The sequence below is a fragment of the Falco rusticolus genome, chromosome 11, assembly GCF_015220075.1.
Source record: "Falco rusticolus isolate bFalRus1 chromosome 11, bFalRus1.pri, whole genome shotgun sequence".
Lineage (NCBI taxonomy): Eukaryota > Metazoa > Chordata > Aves > Falconiformes > Falconidae > Falco > Falco rusticolus.
This window is the reverse complement of record NC_051197.1, coordinates 19,464,000-19,480,152: the sequence shown is the minus strand read 5'-3', so window position 1 is coordinate 19,480,152 and position 16,153 is coordinate 19,464,000. Positions and strand designations below refer to the sequence as shown.

The 16,153-nt window shown below is 37.2% G+C and overlaps 1 protein-coding gene across 4 annotated transcripts in view; it reads left to right on the top strand.

Annotated features, from left to right (window-relative positions):
• The window catches only part of BCAR3 (BCAR3 adaptor protein, NSP family member), a 115,444-nt gene that overhangs the window by 27,459 nt on the left and 71,832 nt on the right, over positions 1 to 16,153 (top strand). For 2 of the 4 annotated variants that reach the window (XM_037403848.1, XM_037403847.1), the window contains exons 2-3: positions 12,672 to 12,781; positions 15,481 to 15,595. In XM_037403848.1, coding sequence (XP_037259745.1) covers positions 12,695 to 12,781; positions 15,481 to 15,595 — 202 coding nt within the window. In that variant the 5' untranslated portion in view covers positions 12,672 to 12,694. Of the gene's footprint in view, positions 1 to 12,671; positions 12,782 to 15,480; positions 15,596 to 16,153 lie in introns of those variants that run through there. The other 2 variants (XM_037403849.1, XM_037403850.1) reach the window with 2 other exon arrangements.

Here is a 16,153-nt window from a genome sequence, read left to right as displayed (position 1 = left end):
GCATAGATTAGGGAAACGTACTAGGCATGGCTTTGCAGCTTGGGGTACCAAACTAATGGGGAGGAGTGAGCGGCAGAGGGAAGGAAGAGACAACTCCTGCTGTTAACTACACAGTTCAGAGGTTTAGAGCAGTCAAGCGGTAAGAATACCTGAACGTGAGAGCAAAGGCAGGTAGGGCCAGGACCACTATGTTGTTGCAGAAAAGGAGAAATCGAGCTCAGATAAACTGAGTTCTGTTCTAATCCATTTCAATGCAAACCCAGCAGGGTTTGCTTGAACTGCCTGTATCAGCATCTGAAGCTAAAAAGGTTTTTAGCACTGGTGTATGTGAGGAGTGCCAACACAGTCCTTTCTTTTGTTACACTGCAATATAGGGGCATAATGAAGCACAGCTGGAAAAGAGCATGTGTTTGTCCACTGGTCATAATTTCACAGACACACACCTGTAGTCTATTTTGTTGTTATTATTACTGCTGCCAGTTTGATTCTTAGAATGAATCTAGCTTGGTAGCTAAGGTATTACTCAATTCCTGGAGTTAATTGGTCAGGTGAACATCTCTGTCTTTAAAAAAAAGTTACATTGTTTGTAGAACAATTTGAAAGAAAGACCTAAATTTACCATAAAAGCATCAGAAGGCGAATGAAAAGCATATTGTTACTAAACAAAAAATTGTGGGGGCTGATTCAGGAATTCTGTGTGTATAAGCAGCCTTATTAAAAAAATACAGCAGCCCTACTATTGTATTCCCATTCTGAAGGGCAGAAGAGGTGAAGACAAATCTATTCTGTGATAAAACGTTTCAGAAATGGTTTGCAGTAGTAACTTGTAGCTAAAGAATTTGAGACAGGCTCTTGATTTGAGTGGTACTGGGTCTGCACATTTTAAAAAACACAGACTCTGCGGGGGGGGCAGTTGTTTTCTTTTGTTTGTTTTGTAAAAGAGAACTATTTCACATATCCAGTTTAGCACTTGACAACGCAAATGGTAGACTTGGTGCAGTGGAGGTAACTTCTGGGTTGGTGGCTGAGGAATTGAAAGAAGCAGGACCAGGATATTTTAAATTGGATTAGTCTACAGTGAAATTTTTCCTTGGTATCACAGCTGTAATTTCATTTTCTCTTGATCCCCTTTCCCCACAGAGAGCTTAGCATGCTAGCTTTAACCAGATTTCTGATTATATGGCATATGCATTTACAGTCTGTTTCTGTTGGGTGCCGTATAGGCTCTGGCTGTTCAAGCTGTGAGGCAGCTGCGGAGCCTTTTCACATACTGGCTCAAGTTCAGCACTGCACTAGCACTTAGGCTGCTGTGATCAGCTTGAGGTGCAGGTAGAATGAATTCCCATCTAGCTACAAAAGACCACATACACATACAGAAAGAGGAAAGACTTGCTAGACTGTAGTGGTCAACACTTTAGTTGAAGTGCTTGATGATCTTAGTTCTATTTAATTATTTAACTAGAGTCTGTCACATACGCACTGTTAAAATTAGCCCTGCTCTTCAAAATACCTGCTAAGTTGCATGTACTGAATAAATTTAGAGATTTGTATTAGACTTTTCTGTTGAAATGCTAGGTTCATTAATACCTTCATCACCTCACTGCCATCGGATCACCTGCCAGGGCAAATCTGTCTTGCATTGAGCATGAACATTTACCATTTCTGGCAATCAATAAGCATAGACAGTACAGCATTCATGTTAACTTTAGGCCTTTTGTGGGAAGATGGACAATAACTAGTCTAGGCATAGACTTAGGGAATTGCCTATGTGCTAGATCAAGTACTGTTAAGGTCTGTGAGAGTGAAGTGACACTTTCAAAATTCTGTGAACTAATTTGTACCAGTGGAGTAGATTTGTGCCAGATCCACACCAAGTGAAATGCAGGAGCATCTGTGTGGAACAAGACAAAGTGTATCAGTCTCTTCGTAGGACGAGCTTGTGCTTATAAAAGTGTTGTAAGAACATGAGTATACAGAAATACTTATTACCCCAGGATATCACCACAGCTGGTTTGGTAGTTCATTGTGTAAGGATTTTCAGAGGTCTCTGTTGTCTCTGTGTCTTTGCTTTAAATAGGTTTTGATTTGTTGGGGTTTTTTTTTTCTCTGCATGTACTGTCCTTTAAGCTCATTTGTGCTTTTGCTACCCAGAACATCTGTGACAGCATGATCCCCACTGAATAAGATTGTGTGAAAAATTGCTTACTCTGTTTTAGAGCTTTTGCTTAATAATTACAAATATGTTGATGTTACAAAGTGGAGAAAATTGCACTTATGTAAGGAAGGTAAATGAAGGGTGGATGGTCTGTGCCTTCCATAAGCCGTACATAAAGAATGATGAACCACTGTCCTAGTTGTTTCTTGTAAGCTACTGATGATAGTTATTGGCTGCCTACCAGTTGATAATACCTGAAGTCTGACATAAGGATAAAGTAACGTGTGAAATGTCTGGAAAACAGAACTGTGTAACAAGGAGAAATCCAAATAGATATATTCCATATAACTGAATTATTGTGGCCCAATAGTTGTGAGTAGATGTTAAGGCACACGCTTTAATTAGCAGTGAATGATAATCTGCTGTGTGGTTGCTGAGTCGGTATGTATTTAAGAACTGATTGGTGTTTTGTAGACTCTTTATCTTTACATAAACGTTGGCCAGAACAGCACATACAAGTTGAGTAATGTTGTGTGTGTGTTTCTTAATAGTGTGTAATAGATTTGCTAAATGTTGGACTGACCTAAAAATCCAGGTTAGAAGTGACACTTCGGTGCCTAGCCTGCCAGCAATATTTATGCTAATGGTTTCTTTTCAAAGAATTCAGTATCCTTAAGTCCTTCACAAAAAATTGTCAAAATTCTACCAAAAAATATTTTGATTATGATAGCTTAAAACAATGACTTGATCAAGGAACCATGAAGCAAATCAGGGATTAAAATAAATGAATGACAGTATTGATCATCTGCTCAGTATATTGTGTGATACTGCATCTTCCTACTAGCTCTGTCTGCTCTGAGCTATTATTGTAAAAAACACTCCTCTGGGTTCAGACTGAACAGCATGTGTAATGTCTGTGACAGTTTGAGCCCTTGGAGATGGAATTGGTTGAGCACAGTAGTCTATTCAGATAAATGTAGGGGACTCATTCACATGGAAATCATTCCTGGCACTGCTGATACAAAGTATGAGTGAAAGAGGAAACAAAAAGGAGCCACAGAGGGCTGCACTCCCGGCACCAGTATATCAGCAAAGCTTCATTGTTCACAATGCATGTAAGTTACTTTACATCTCATCAGTCTCACCCAAAGTTTTAAGAGGTAGGGGTGAGACATAGTCCTACAGTAAAAGATTACTTTACATTCATTTGCAACCTGGTTCTCATTTATGTGTGTAAATAAACCATGATATGCTGTTACAGCCAGCAAACTTTCAAGTGAAGTGATTTTAATCTTCCTTAAAAGCCCGTGGATGTTCTTCTGTAGTACTGAAAAGCTGGATGAGTCTAGGATCGGTAAAGAGGGTAGAAAAAATGCAGAGGTAGCCAGTACCAGCAAAAGTCTGGTGTTATACCTAGGAAATCTGTATTTGTCTGAATTTTGCGGTCAGATAGGCTTCCACTAGGAGGAGATGTCATCATGCTCTTACGCTGTAAGGGTGTCAGACTTGTGCTTTAATTCTTTAACTCACTTGATGGAAAATGCAATTACTTGTAGTTACAATGTGAAGTATCTATAAAGTCCAGCAATATCTGACTAGCTCGTTGTACTTGCTGCTAATCGGTATTAATACACATACGAAAGGAAGCTCGCAGCTTGTGATATCTTACAAGCAAACATGTTTGTCATTAGGGCAAAATTGATTACCTTTTCTGGAGATTACAATTTATTTTCAGTTTCACATTTTCCACAGAATATTGTATTAACTTGAGAATTTCAGAGGTTTATATTCTTTTTTAATAGTCACAGTTAAGGGAAAAGCTTGAAATGAAATGCCAGGATGTCTAGAAGGAGGCAAGAGGGGAAAAAGTTAAATCTCGTATGTGCACATTCTTAGGATATTTTTGTTTAGTTGGTTTTTATTTAACACGTTGCAAATATTATGACTTAAAAAGATGGTGGTTTAGAAGTTCTAATGGGACATAAATTCAAGCAGTAACTGTATTACATTAAATTTAAAGTACAAATGAAAGTGTATGCTTCCTTTGATCTGTTTGCTACTAGAGTGTCGCAGGAGTTGCTACTCCAGCGTCACATGTGGTGATACACTGTTTTGCTTTGTTTCTCATACTGTTTTCCAGTACTCATCTCTCTACTGGCATCATATTTAATTATTTAATGAAATATATATGTTTTGGTAGTTTTTCAGCAATACACTTTTGCATAAGACTCCTGTGGGGTAAAGAGACAGAGACCTTAATCAAGCCAGTCTTTTCATTAGGAGAAGGGGACTGATTAAGACTTGTATCAACTTGGTATGTTTAAAAGACTTTCAGATTGTTCTAGAGCAAAAGAAAATGGATATTTATACTTCTTGAGTATCGCAAACCAGAACTGAAGTTTTTACATGCAGCTTTACTATTTCTCTTGTCAGAGGGCCTTGATTTTTGCACTGAATCAAACAGCTGCAGTGACTTAGAGTGCTGCCACTCCCCAGCTGTCTTTCCCATCCCTTTGCCATAGTTGTTTCCACAACACAGTTGGCAGAAATAAGAGAGTCTGTACCTCGTTTGCTGTATCTTGAAGTTCAAGATGGATTAAAAGGGTGCATGTTTACATACAGACTGCGATCTGGATGGCAGAGGAGTCTGTAACCTGCAGCAAAATTTGAGAGGAGATTGAATGTCTCAAATTCACACTTTTGCTGCTTGACCGCTTCGTCATCATTGCTTGATTTGTGCCAGCCCAAGTTTTTCTGTGGCTGTTCAGTGAAGGAAATAAGAGACCTGATTTGACTTGGAATAGCAACCCGTTCCTCTGCGTCATTTTCTCTGCCAGATCAAGTCTCTGAGCCCCTTCACTGCACAGCCAAGGAAGTGCTAGTGCTGGCACAGCAAAGAAATCAGTGCAAGGCAGAGCCAAGCGGAGTTGGAGGTTAGTAATAAATGGTAGCTACATAAACTGGCTTTACAAGTGGTGCCACCAGACATGTAACCATAGCTGGAAGCAACTGAAGACTGATGGTTGGAGTCAAATGAATTCGGCAGAGAAAAGCAAAGCGGTGTTTAGACAATCTGTTGGAATACAAATACATTTCTTCTCTATTAATTTTTATTCTCATCTCTGGAAAGCACAGTAGCTAAATGCTTGATAAAACTATAAGAAAATTGTTCTTTTACAATATATTAAGGGCATATCTGGTAAAGACAAGGTATTTCCACAATTGTGGACAAGTTTAGCATTTTGTGTGGACAATACAGGTAAATATCAGTTTATGTTAGCAGAGTTTCAGTTGAATTAACTTTAATGAGGTTTGGGTAGAAAAAAGAAGGAAAAATAAGATTAAACACACACAAAAAAATGTGTATCAGTTAGCCAAAGACCTTGGACCTTTTTTTTTTTTCATTTGGTCCAAAACAAATGTTGTTATTCAAGCTTTTTTATTATCTGCTGAAGTAAGAAAATCTGTTATTTGCTTCTTCAGCACAGAAGGCAAAATTGAAAATGCAAATACATTTCTAAATTTTTTGAGAACGTGATATGCAACCTAACGAATTTAACACCATTTATGTCAGCCATTACTGTGTACTGCCAGCAGCATGGTATGCACTGCAAATGCGTAGTCCTTTGGAGTGGTCTAATTTATTTGCTTAGGCTGATAATATTTAGGATGCCAGTTGCTTCTACTCTACTAGCTTACCCCAAATTACTTAAAACCCCAGTATTTGTTTGCATACTCTATACGTACAAATACATTTATTTTAAATAGCTGATGTGACTCATCACATAGGAATGTCAGTCTTTGAATCTGTTTTAAATTGGATCTCTACAAGAGAAATTCTGCATACTTTCCTCTGTGTTTCAGCAAAAATCACGACCAATCAAAATAATACACTGGAAAAAGTAAAAATGTAATGATGAAAATTCAGCTGTATGATACTATTTACGAAAAAGTTAGAATTTGTAATAAAGCTGACTGTAGCTAACGCCTTGCTAGCTCTAGCACATAACATGTGCACTGAAGGTTCATCATGTTCAGTTAATTTGTCCTTGTAGTTTTCTTTCTTCTTTCTCCCAGCACAGTATGAGGTTATGAAAATGAAAGAAGTACATTAGGTATGTGGTTTGACAGATATTTTATAAATTGCTAATTACTATTGCCTATGCTCTTTCGACAGCCTTCATTTTTTAGATAATTGTAAGACTGCATTTTTTTCCTTTCTGTAGTATGAACAACACTGAAAGGGAGTCAATGAAGTAGATTTTTTATGTCCTTTTTGTGGTCAACTTACCGAGTACCTGCTCTTATGTTCTTTTTGTGGTAGACTTACCGAGTACCTGCTCATGCTTTCCCCCTGCCCATATACATATACTTCCAGATTTTTTCTGAGATCTGCTCAGTTGCCTGTTCCACTTCCTTCACATGCTGCCTTATGGAAATAGCTTGATCTTACATTTTCTCCTTTTCCAGTACTGTGATAGCACCTTGTCTCTTTTATTACTATTTTAACTCAGCATGCTTACGTGGTACTGAGAATAGTTGTATGTCAACAGATGATTCATAGTTGTATGGATGTAATTAGTTTCCAAGAGAACTAAGTATGTATTTCACCTTACTAGGCCACAGATTTTCTGAACTGAAATTGCACATCTTTATGTTATCTTAAGTAAAATAATTGGATCATCCACATTTTTTCCCATTATTTACCTCTTCTTGTGTTTTTTCTACATGTTATAACAAGGATTTATCAGAGGTATTACTTTTGTATGTTCTATTTTGTGAAATCATCATCACTGTAAGAACATTAGCCTTTTTTTTTTTTACATTATGTTCTTAGGTTTTCTTTTTCCCTCTTCACCCTTGATGCCCTCTGTATGTGGTTTGTACATAGGTCACATACCCATCTGTGACATTTTCTTACATAAGATGTTTTTTAATGGAAGTCTAGAGATGGAATCTGACTGTAGTAATTAATGCATGATGAGTATTTGTTGCCTGTTATTCCTTTTCATGCAGAATTAACCAAAACTTGAAGGTTTTGCATATTGTTCCTATTTGAAGAAAAAAAACAGCGGTGGTAGCTTATCTTTGATGTCATCCAGTTTATATGCAAGGTACCAAGCTCTGTTTCTGGTGAAACACGATTTTCAGTCATAGTTTCCCACTCCTTTCAGCCGCAGTCCTTGGCTCAAGAAGTGCTTTCTGTGGACTGTCTAGTGCATGGTGCCAGTATTTGTTTGCTTTGTGTCCTGACACTTTGATTCTGCTGATGGATTGCTTTTCAGGTATTTCTGCTGCTTCTGTCTCTTGCCCTGGTCTTGCAGATGCCATTCCCTTTTTCCTAGCAGGAAAGATGCAGATGGCTTTTTAATACGCTGGTTTTGATCAGTGCATTACCAGCCTGTTATGGCCTTATTAGATTAGGAGAACCACGCTTAAGTCTTAACTAGAAAAATTCTGGCTTTCATTTAAGGCAGTATGCTAGAGCAAAATTTATGGAAATTATGGCAGTTTAGCATTATGTATTAACAAATCCTGGGGAAGAAGGTTACTTTTCTGAGTAAGATGTTACCACTGCCATCAAGATGAAACAAGCTTTGGGTGATTGACCGGTATCTTCTGACTCTCTCGCTCTGCATCTAGTATTCCTTTTACAGAACAGTCAGCTTCTGAGATTTTTCCAAAATACACAGATTTATTGTCTTAATCTGTACTACTGACAACATGATTTACACTTGGCAAATTGTTTAAAGAAGGGAGAGGAGAAACAGAAATATGACTCGAGCTGCAAAAGAAAAGATAGTTCTTTTGTATTAAGATGGCAAAATCTCTGAGAGGTGGCATCGCAAGATGATGACCACTTCCAGCTTTTCTATTTTTTTCATTTCTGCATTCAAAACCTGGCACTCCCGTGGCAGAAGCATTCTGCCATTCAACCATGCATTACAATAGAGTATTCAAGAAATACCTGTCTAAATTGCTTAGTTAAGCATAAATAGTTAAGATGTGATCAGCAAAGAGAGCATACCTTTGCTCAGTGTTATTACTTAGCGCCACAGTACAGGACCTGAGGTGTACAGAATGTTGTATTGGAAGGTCAGCTTTATTGAGGCTGCAATTTAGAGGGTTTGTTGATTTCACTGATGTCAAAGGAAAATAAAAGTGCATCTGAAAATGAAAGTACATCTGAAAACAAAAAAACCTGGTGGACCCTTGATTCAAGGGAGTTAGTTAAGAAGGCATGCAAAGTTCAAGTGATGAAGAAAACTCTTAACTCATGAAAGTGTCCAATAAATCAATTTTTCCTGATAAATGATTGTGTCACAGCAGGAGGCTAGTCTTAAATTGGAAGTACAATATAAGTCAATTTTGCTGAAGTAGAAAAGGCACAGCAAGAGAAATTGCTTTCCAGATGAGATGAAATTGCTGGCTCACCTGAGTAACTTTGTTGGGGACAGGATTACACCATGATAACAAGGCTTGCTCCTTGTCATATTAGGGCCTGAATTCCCAAGGGAGGCTGAAAAAGGAGCATGAATTGTTGTCCCTGGAATACTGAACTATATCCACACAGTGACTTGGAGTTACTTGGCCTTGGCATCTCTGTAAATATGCACATACCCACTTTTCAGAAATTACAGTGAAGCTAATTTGATGAAACCATAGCTGAATTAAGAATCTGGTATGAGATATCATTTACCTTGTGTCTGGAGTATAACAAACCAACATCACCAGCAGCATCTTTTGATAGTTCTGGGATATTGTGGTAGAGGAAAAAAGAAAGCAATGAATTATCAGCATAGTAAAGTCTTGCAGTATGAACAGTTGGATTTACAAGTTACATATAGAACACCTTTCTGTGTTCTTCTGCTTCACATATGCCCTGATAGGTATGACTGCAACTGCGAGCGTGTTACGAAGGTAATACAGAAAAGCACTCTGAGAGTAAAAGCAAAGTTCAGTTCAGTAGGTCAGAGTGCCACCATAGGAACCTCCTGTTATTACCCATTTGATAACTTTCTGGCAGCAACGTATCTCATAAAAACCTCTGAACAGCTGGTGTTCAGAAACAAAATTGTACGAACCTAGGTTGGATCTAAATTGTTTATTTTGATGTAAAAAACCCTGAAATTGTATAAATTATGTGGGTAATACTGCAAGACCTTCCACATAAGGATTTCAGAATACTGTAACGTCACTCCTGAGCTCCTTAAGTAATAACAGAAGCAAAAGTCTCACTGAACAAATGAAAGCAAGTCATGGAGCAACCATGGCTTTATCCCATAAAAATCTGGTGACCTGACTAAACTTATGATGACCTCTTTATTGCAGGAAACCTGAGATATATGGGAAGTGACGGTGTTTAGAATGGGTAAATAGAACATAGATCTGGTATTGCCCTCCAATATACGCAGTCAACTTAGATTTTTGTTTTCTTCCTTCCTCTGGAAAGGAAGGGTATTCATTTCTCAGTGGGGAAAAAATATGTGTCCAACATCTGCCACACACCTTGCCAGTGTGTTTATAATCACATATGGGATGTTAAAAAATGATGGCATTACCTGCCCTAAGCAAGAGTTAATCCTATTTTTAGTAATAAAAATAAATAGTGTTAAGAGTAGAAGAATAATAGGAAACTCCCTCTGCCTAAACCAGTTCTCATAATCATATATTTAGGGTCATTTACAATTTATTATGTAATTCCATTTTACTCTTACCATTTTTACTTTGCACTTACCATTCAGATCAGGCTCTGAATATATCTTGTGTCCTGACCACTAGGTTGTACCCTGCATCCAATTAACAGTGTAATATTGGTTAAATAAGAGATGTTAATGTTTCTGTCACCTTTCTTCACCAAACCTGCCATTAGCAGAAGGATCAGAAAGGAGATTTATGGGTCCCCGTCCCCCCCCACCCCCCCATGCCTTTCAGCTGTAGGAACAAATTTTTCGTTAAAACAGTAGGGGAAGAATCTGCACAGGTGTCAAAAAATAAAATAATCCCATTCAGAGGTGTAGGTGCATTGAAAAAAATGCATCTTGGATCTCTTAATGTCTTGTCATGCCAGGTTGATATTTTCTGCTTGCACTTGAATTTCCTTTTGTATGGGGATTTGGAGGCGGGAGGGTTATTGGTGGGGGGGCGTTGTTTGTTTTGATTTTATATAAATTAATAACAGCAAATGCAGCTGGCCAAGTAAGATTAGATAGCTGTTGTTTATCACTATATTGTTTAAAGAGAATGTTGCTATTCTGGGATTCCTTTCATGCTTAGTGCAGAATTTCTCTTTGTTCTGGAATGGTAAGTGTGGTGACTCTCGAACAATTCTTGTAGATGTTTTTAAATTGTCATGTAAACGCATGGAAGCTAAGTATTCAAAATTAAATATAACATTTGTAGTCTTAAAAATATATTGCTAGTGAAGTTGTTAAACCGTTTAGGAGCAAGTTCCTTTATGATAACAAAATTAAAGGCTGTGACTGAACTAGAAGTGTATGAACCAGAAGAAAAACTATTTGTTCATGGGTTTACTAATGTCCTAACCAAAACACCTAGCTGTGTTTTCCTTTTATCCCTCTGAAAATCTTTTGCCTTTGTTGACCGTCCTGCAATCTGAAAGTAGCTATTTAAAGCAAGCAATAAATGGAAGATTTCAGTGGCTGAGCTTGTCGCTTCACATAAAAATGTTCCCTGTGGCTTTAATGTTCCTCAAATAAATTCTTTTGTGGTGTGTCTGTGAAATGTTGAGATTTTCTGATCAATGTTACTCTACAAGATGTTCTTGGTTACTGTAATACCACCATTTTTTAGATGTTTACTTGTCATCCATAGCCTGCAATGTTCTCACAATAATAAAAATCCTGCAATAAAGCAAGTAATATAGCAGAGTATTCTGGTTGGATGATAGAGGGATTTCACAATGCCATTTGCAGATAAGCTGGTTTGTTCTCTAATGGATCATGAAGTGACGAATTCCAAGATTACAGCTTCTGCAGTGTAATGGTGTATGTGTCTCTGGAATGTGACCTTCTTTCCAAGATTGACAATTGAGACAAGATTTGTAGTGGCTTCCAAAACAACGTTTGGTCCAAAATATTGTATGTCTTACTAACAGTACTTGTCCTAATTTAAGTGCTTTTAAAATATTTCTAGGAATGTATTGTACTTTAGCGCAGGTAATACTGCTACTGCAGCCTACCTTTCTGCAGAGCAGTGGTTTTTGTTTTGCAATTTGTATTAAAACAAACAAAAGCTTCAACACTTTTCTAGTGTTCCAAGAATTATAATGCTAAACAGCTTTCTCTGTCTGTCAGAAAGCCACACTGGCTCTTTGCTGACAATAACATGTCAGCCTTTGGGCCGGTTCTTGTCACATGTTCAGAGTAGACCTGTGTTGGAACAAGGGGGTTGTGACTGGAAAGTTGTAATTCCAGTTGGTTTATACAGAGGTAATGAGCAAGTACTTTTCCTGAAGTATAGATGAGAAGAAAATCTTCAAATAAAAAGATGTATCAAAAGTCTATGATTAAAGACACTGCATGTCTGAACATGAGCATTTCCTGCTTCTGGCATCAGTGCTCTGCTAGGAAATGCTTAGGTCACAAATTCACAGATTTAGAATTGGGCATCCTTGAATTTACTTAAGATATGCTCAAACTTACAAATAGAAATCTCTTCAGAAACTCAGCAATTCTTTGGAAACGTAAGTATTTGTTTATGTAGATCTTACATAACTGCTTACATAGAGCAGTGATGTTGGGAGAATATTTTATGTGTCTGTCTTGTCTTCCTGTGTCTATTGTGTCCATCTCAACATCTGGGTTTTATTTCATTTTAGCAACTGAGAAAAAAGTACCAAAAATTATTTATTTACAGCTAACTCAAATTCAGATGACATCATGACGGAGACCAGACTGTAACAATCTCTCAACTGCTTTTGTTGTAGAAATATTCCATAACAGGTTGACTTTAGCTATGTTCATGTTGGACAAACACCCACCACAGAATCTTTTTAATTTTGACTGTCTCACAGAATATGCAATTTCATTCACTTTGTTTGTATTATTACAGATAACATTGTTCCTTTTGCTGTTCCTCTTCATTTTTTACATTTTGTCATATGTGTTACTCGTGAGAAGAATGGCATTGTCACTGAATGAGCGTATTGAGGAACATTCCCTTTGGATACAAAGACTGAGTATTTTATTAATTGATACTACAATATTGAGTGACTGTTGATTAATCTTCTAAAAGATTAATTCAGCTGTGAGAGCTCAACAATAGTCTTCAACGTTCCCTGTTTATATGAAGATTACAATGAAACAATTAAATGTAATAATCTTAATGCATAGATAACTACCTATTACCAAGCAGCCAAGAAAGTATTAATTTCTTTGGCCGTGATGGTAGAACCAGATGGCTCCATGCTATCAAGTGCTTTCTGCATTGTTCAGTTATTTAACATTCCTAAGCAACAGTATTTTTAATTTGGTTTTGGGGTTTTTTTTTTCAGAGTCAAAGGCATTGTGAGGTGAAATGAAGTGTCTGCCCATTTTTAACTGGCTGACCCAGCTTGGTCTTGCAGAATATTGCGTGCTCTTTGAACAATATGACGGCATAGAGGTAAGAATGGGCTTTTTCAATAACATTCTTGAGACTATGTCAAGCAAGATGACGTAATGTAAGTGATGTATGTTCCATGGTACAATGGTGGAACAAAACCCCTGAAGGTTGATTGTTAGCTTTTGTCTTAGGAAAGGGGAAGATAAAACCCAATGTCTTTTGTAACTGTGTACTGAAACTCACAGATAAATAGTCACTTACTGGTGAGCTAGATAAAATGAATGTTTTACTGGTTTTAATGCTGCTTGTCCTATGTTAGTCTTGGCTGTCTCAGTGTAACAAATGGGCATGTTCATCAGAGCAAGAACACATAGATAATATTTGTTCTGCAAAAGTTAACACATAAATTTAATTCTTAAAATTCAGAACTTGATAAAATAGCAACTTACGTGCTGTTATAGGAAGTTGTTTATGGGTAAATGAGTAGTGTGTGGCTTAAGAATATTCTCTAATGAGCAAATACCCCATTACAGAAGGACCTTACCTCAGTCATCTTGAAGATACCTAGAAATTGATTCAGAAATTCTTAGGAAGCCCTTTTCCTACAGGTTTTTACTTGGTCAAAATTTTGTCTTTATTGTCAATTTTGTGTTTTCAGTTCTCACCATCCATGTATAGATTTATTGACTCTTATGTACTATATCATAAATCAAATATTGCATTGGCATGCTTTAGTTCTGCCTTGCTGTATTCCTAATTCATCAAATAAATGCAAATAATACAACTGAATATTCTCACCAAGTCAAAATATCCTTGGTTTCACTTTTAAACAATTTTTCTACAATTTTATTTTGTCACTAATTCAAGCTTCATGAACTGGCAGAAAAGTTTATTTGAAATCAGCTTCTGTGTCACATCTGTGCTGCTTGTATGCCAGAATTCTTAATGAGTCCCATAGCAATCTCATAATGCAAACAAAATAAAATTTAAAGGATTTTAAATATAATTCGAATTTTTCACGGCTAGGAAAAGGACAGTATTTTCTACTTTCCCAAACAGACTCAGTAAGAACCACGTTGGAAGATGATGTTATGTGATTCATACTGCCATTGTAACACAGAAAACAGTACTATAGAACCCTAGGACGACTGTTTTGACAGTCAACAAACAAACAAAAAAAACCCCACAGCAAAGATAGTTTGCAGCTTACTGAGCCTGAAAGCTGCTTGTAAAAAGATTTTGCTGGAGTGCAAAACTGAATAGTTTTAATAGTTTAAATAGGCTTAGTGCATCATTGTGGATACAATGGACTTTTTTTTTAATTTCAAGGCCATGAGTCAGAGTTTCAGTTCTGCAATATCTGTAGATTTCAAGCATTATATAATTTCTTAGTTCCTCAGCCAAACTGAACATTTTCCTGAAACAAAACTTCAATTTGAGAAAATGCTTGGCTTACCCTGACATTGCATTCTTACTGACCTGCTTAATACCAGGCATATACTTAAGAACCATGTTGAACCAAGCTTCTAAGTTCTTGAAAGTCTAAGTAATTGCCTTTGATGTCTTCTACTTTTAAAAATAATTACTAATAACTATTTACACTGGGTTTTTTATCTCTGCAGTAGAAGGTATGATTATATCCATTTTGATGAGGGAGGACAGTGATGCACAGTTTCTTGAATTAAATTGTTCTTTGCTAAGTAGTAAATTCATGGCAGTAGAAGACAGAGTTCTTGAGTTTCAGTCAACTGCTCTATTCAGTTCTTAAGCCAGACCAGAAAATGCTTCTGATCCTAAATGAAGAAAGAAAACTTAAGGGTGGGAGACTGTTCTCCCTGATAAATAAAAATTTCCACATGTCAATGTTGTCTGCTGCAAAATGCAGCAAGTTCTTCAAAGCTACTTAAAAAACCCCCAAAAGGTGCCTATAAAAGCTCCCACTGTGTTACCCTGAGCACACACTGTTCAGTACTGGAGTTAACACCAGCCCTTTTTGTGCTCCTCCTTACCAGCTTTTTGCTGAAGTTTGAAGAGCAGGCATATTGCATTTATACTTCTTTGTGTGTAGTTTTTCTTGGAGGATGATTTTGGGGTTGGGGAGGGTGTTGGGGTTTTTTGAGAGAAGCAAAGGGAGTCTCACTCACTGTTGCCAAACCTGAAAAATCCTTTCTGCTGAAATGTAAATTCATCGTTAGTACCAATTTTTGCATTTGGGTAAACCTAGAAAGGGATATAGTAAGAGTACTAATTATCCAACTTGCTTCTTTCACGTCCTTAGATACATATGAGGTTTCATTTGAGAAACATATGAGAAACATATGACATTTTCAGGCATGACTAAATTTCCCTAACAGCTTTTGAAAGAGGTATAGCTAGTCACGTAAAAAACTGAGGCTTTCAGCACAGCCTAAACCAAAAAATGTCATGCTTGTGCAGTGGTTTTAGTTTGCAAAAAAGATTTTAAAATGACAACTTCAGAAACAGTAGCTCAGAGTAGAAATTCTGTGTCAATTGTCTTATTTACACAGCAAAACAATGTGATTGTTTAAAAGCAATGAATTAATGTTTTAAAAGAACAATTCTTCATCCCTTCAATGACATAGGTTGTCACAACGAAGTGGCTTCATATAACACATAAATATACTTAAGTTTGCTGTTAGGTGCTTACACTATCAGACACAGTAAACCTCTCTGAAAGAAATTCAAATTCTCCTGGACTAATAGGTATAGTATGTTCCTTACTCTGGCATTTGCTACAGGACTTACTCCATCTTACAGAAGTTGATCTTAAAAAAATGGGGATTGAAAATCAAGGCCACCGAACATGCATCATTTCCAATATCCTGCTGCTTCAGGAGGTAGAAAAAACGAGAGGTAAGATTTCCATGTTGTCGCCTAAAGACTGAGAGAATGAGTTAAGGCAGCCCAAGCTTTCCTGATTCTGCCTAGGATACTGCTCTGAATACAGATCACAGGGGTGCTTTACAAAGGCAGTGAGAATAGCTAAACATTAATCTTTTGGCAGGGTTTTAAAATAATATGAGCTGTACTGGTTTTAGAAGTTGTCATTTAGAAAAGGCTTCACTTTCACCTCCCATTGCGCTCTCAGTCTTCAGCTTAACAAGGTACAGTAATGGTAGCAGACTGTAATTGATGGAAGACTGTGTCACCATTGTCTTCCTCACTTGGAAAGATCGTATCAAAACCAAGCTAGCTTGTGTACGTGCTACCTCATCCCTACTGAGGAGAGAGGAAGAGTGTTTACACGGGCAGTCCTGACCCTCCTTTTCCATTTGGGACTTTGCTATGAATTAAGACTTTATCGCTACATCTTTTGTTGCTTTTATGATGCTTTTATCAGTTCAGTATCAAAATTCAACTCAAGTTTGTAAGAGTTGGAACAAGCCCTGTAATTCATTCAGTTTGAGTGGA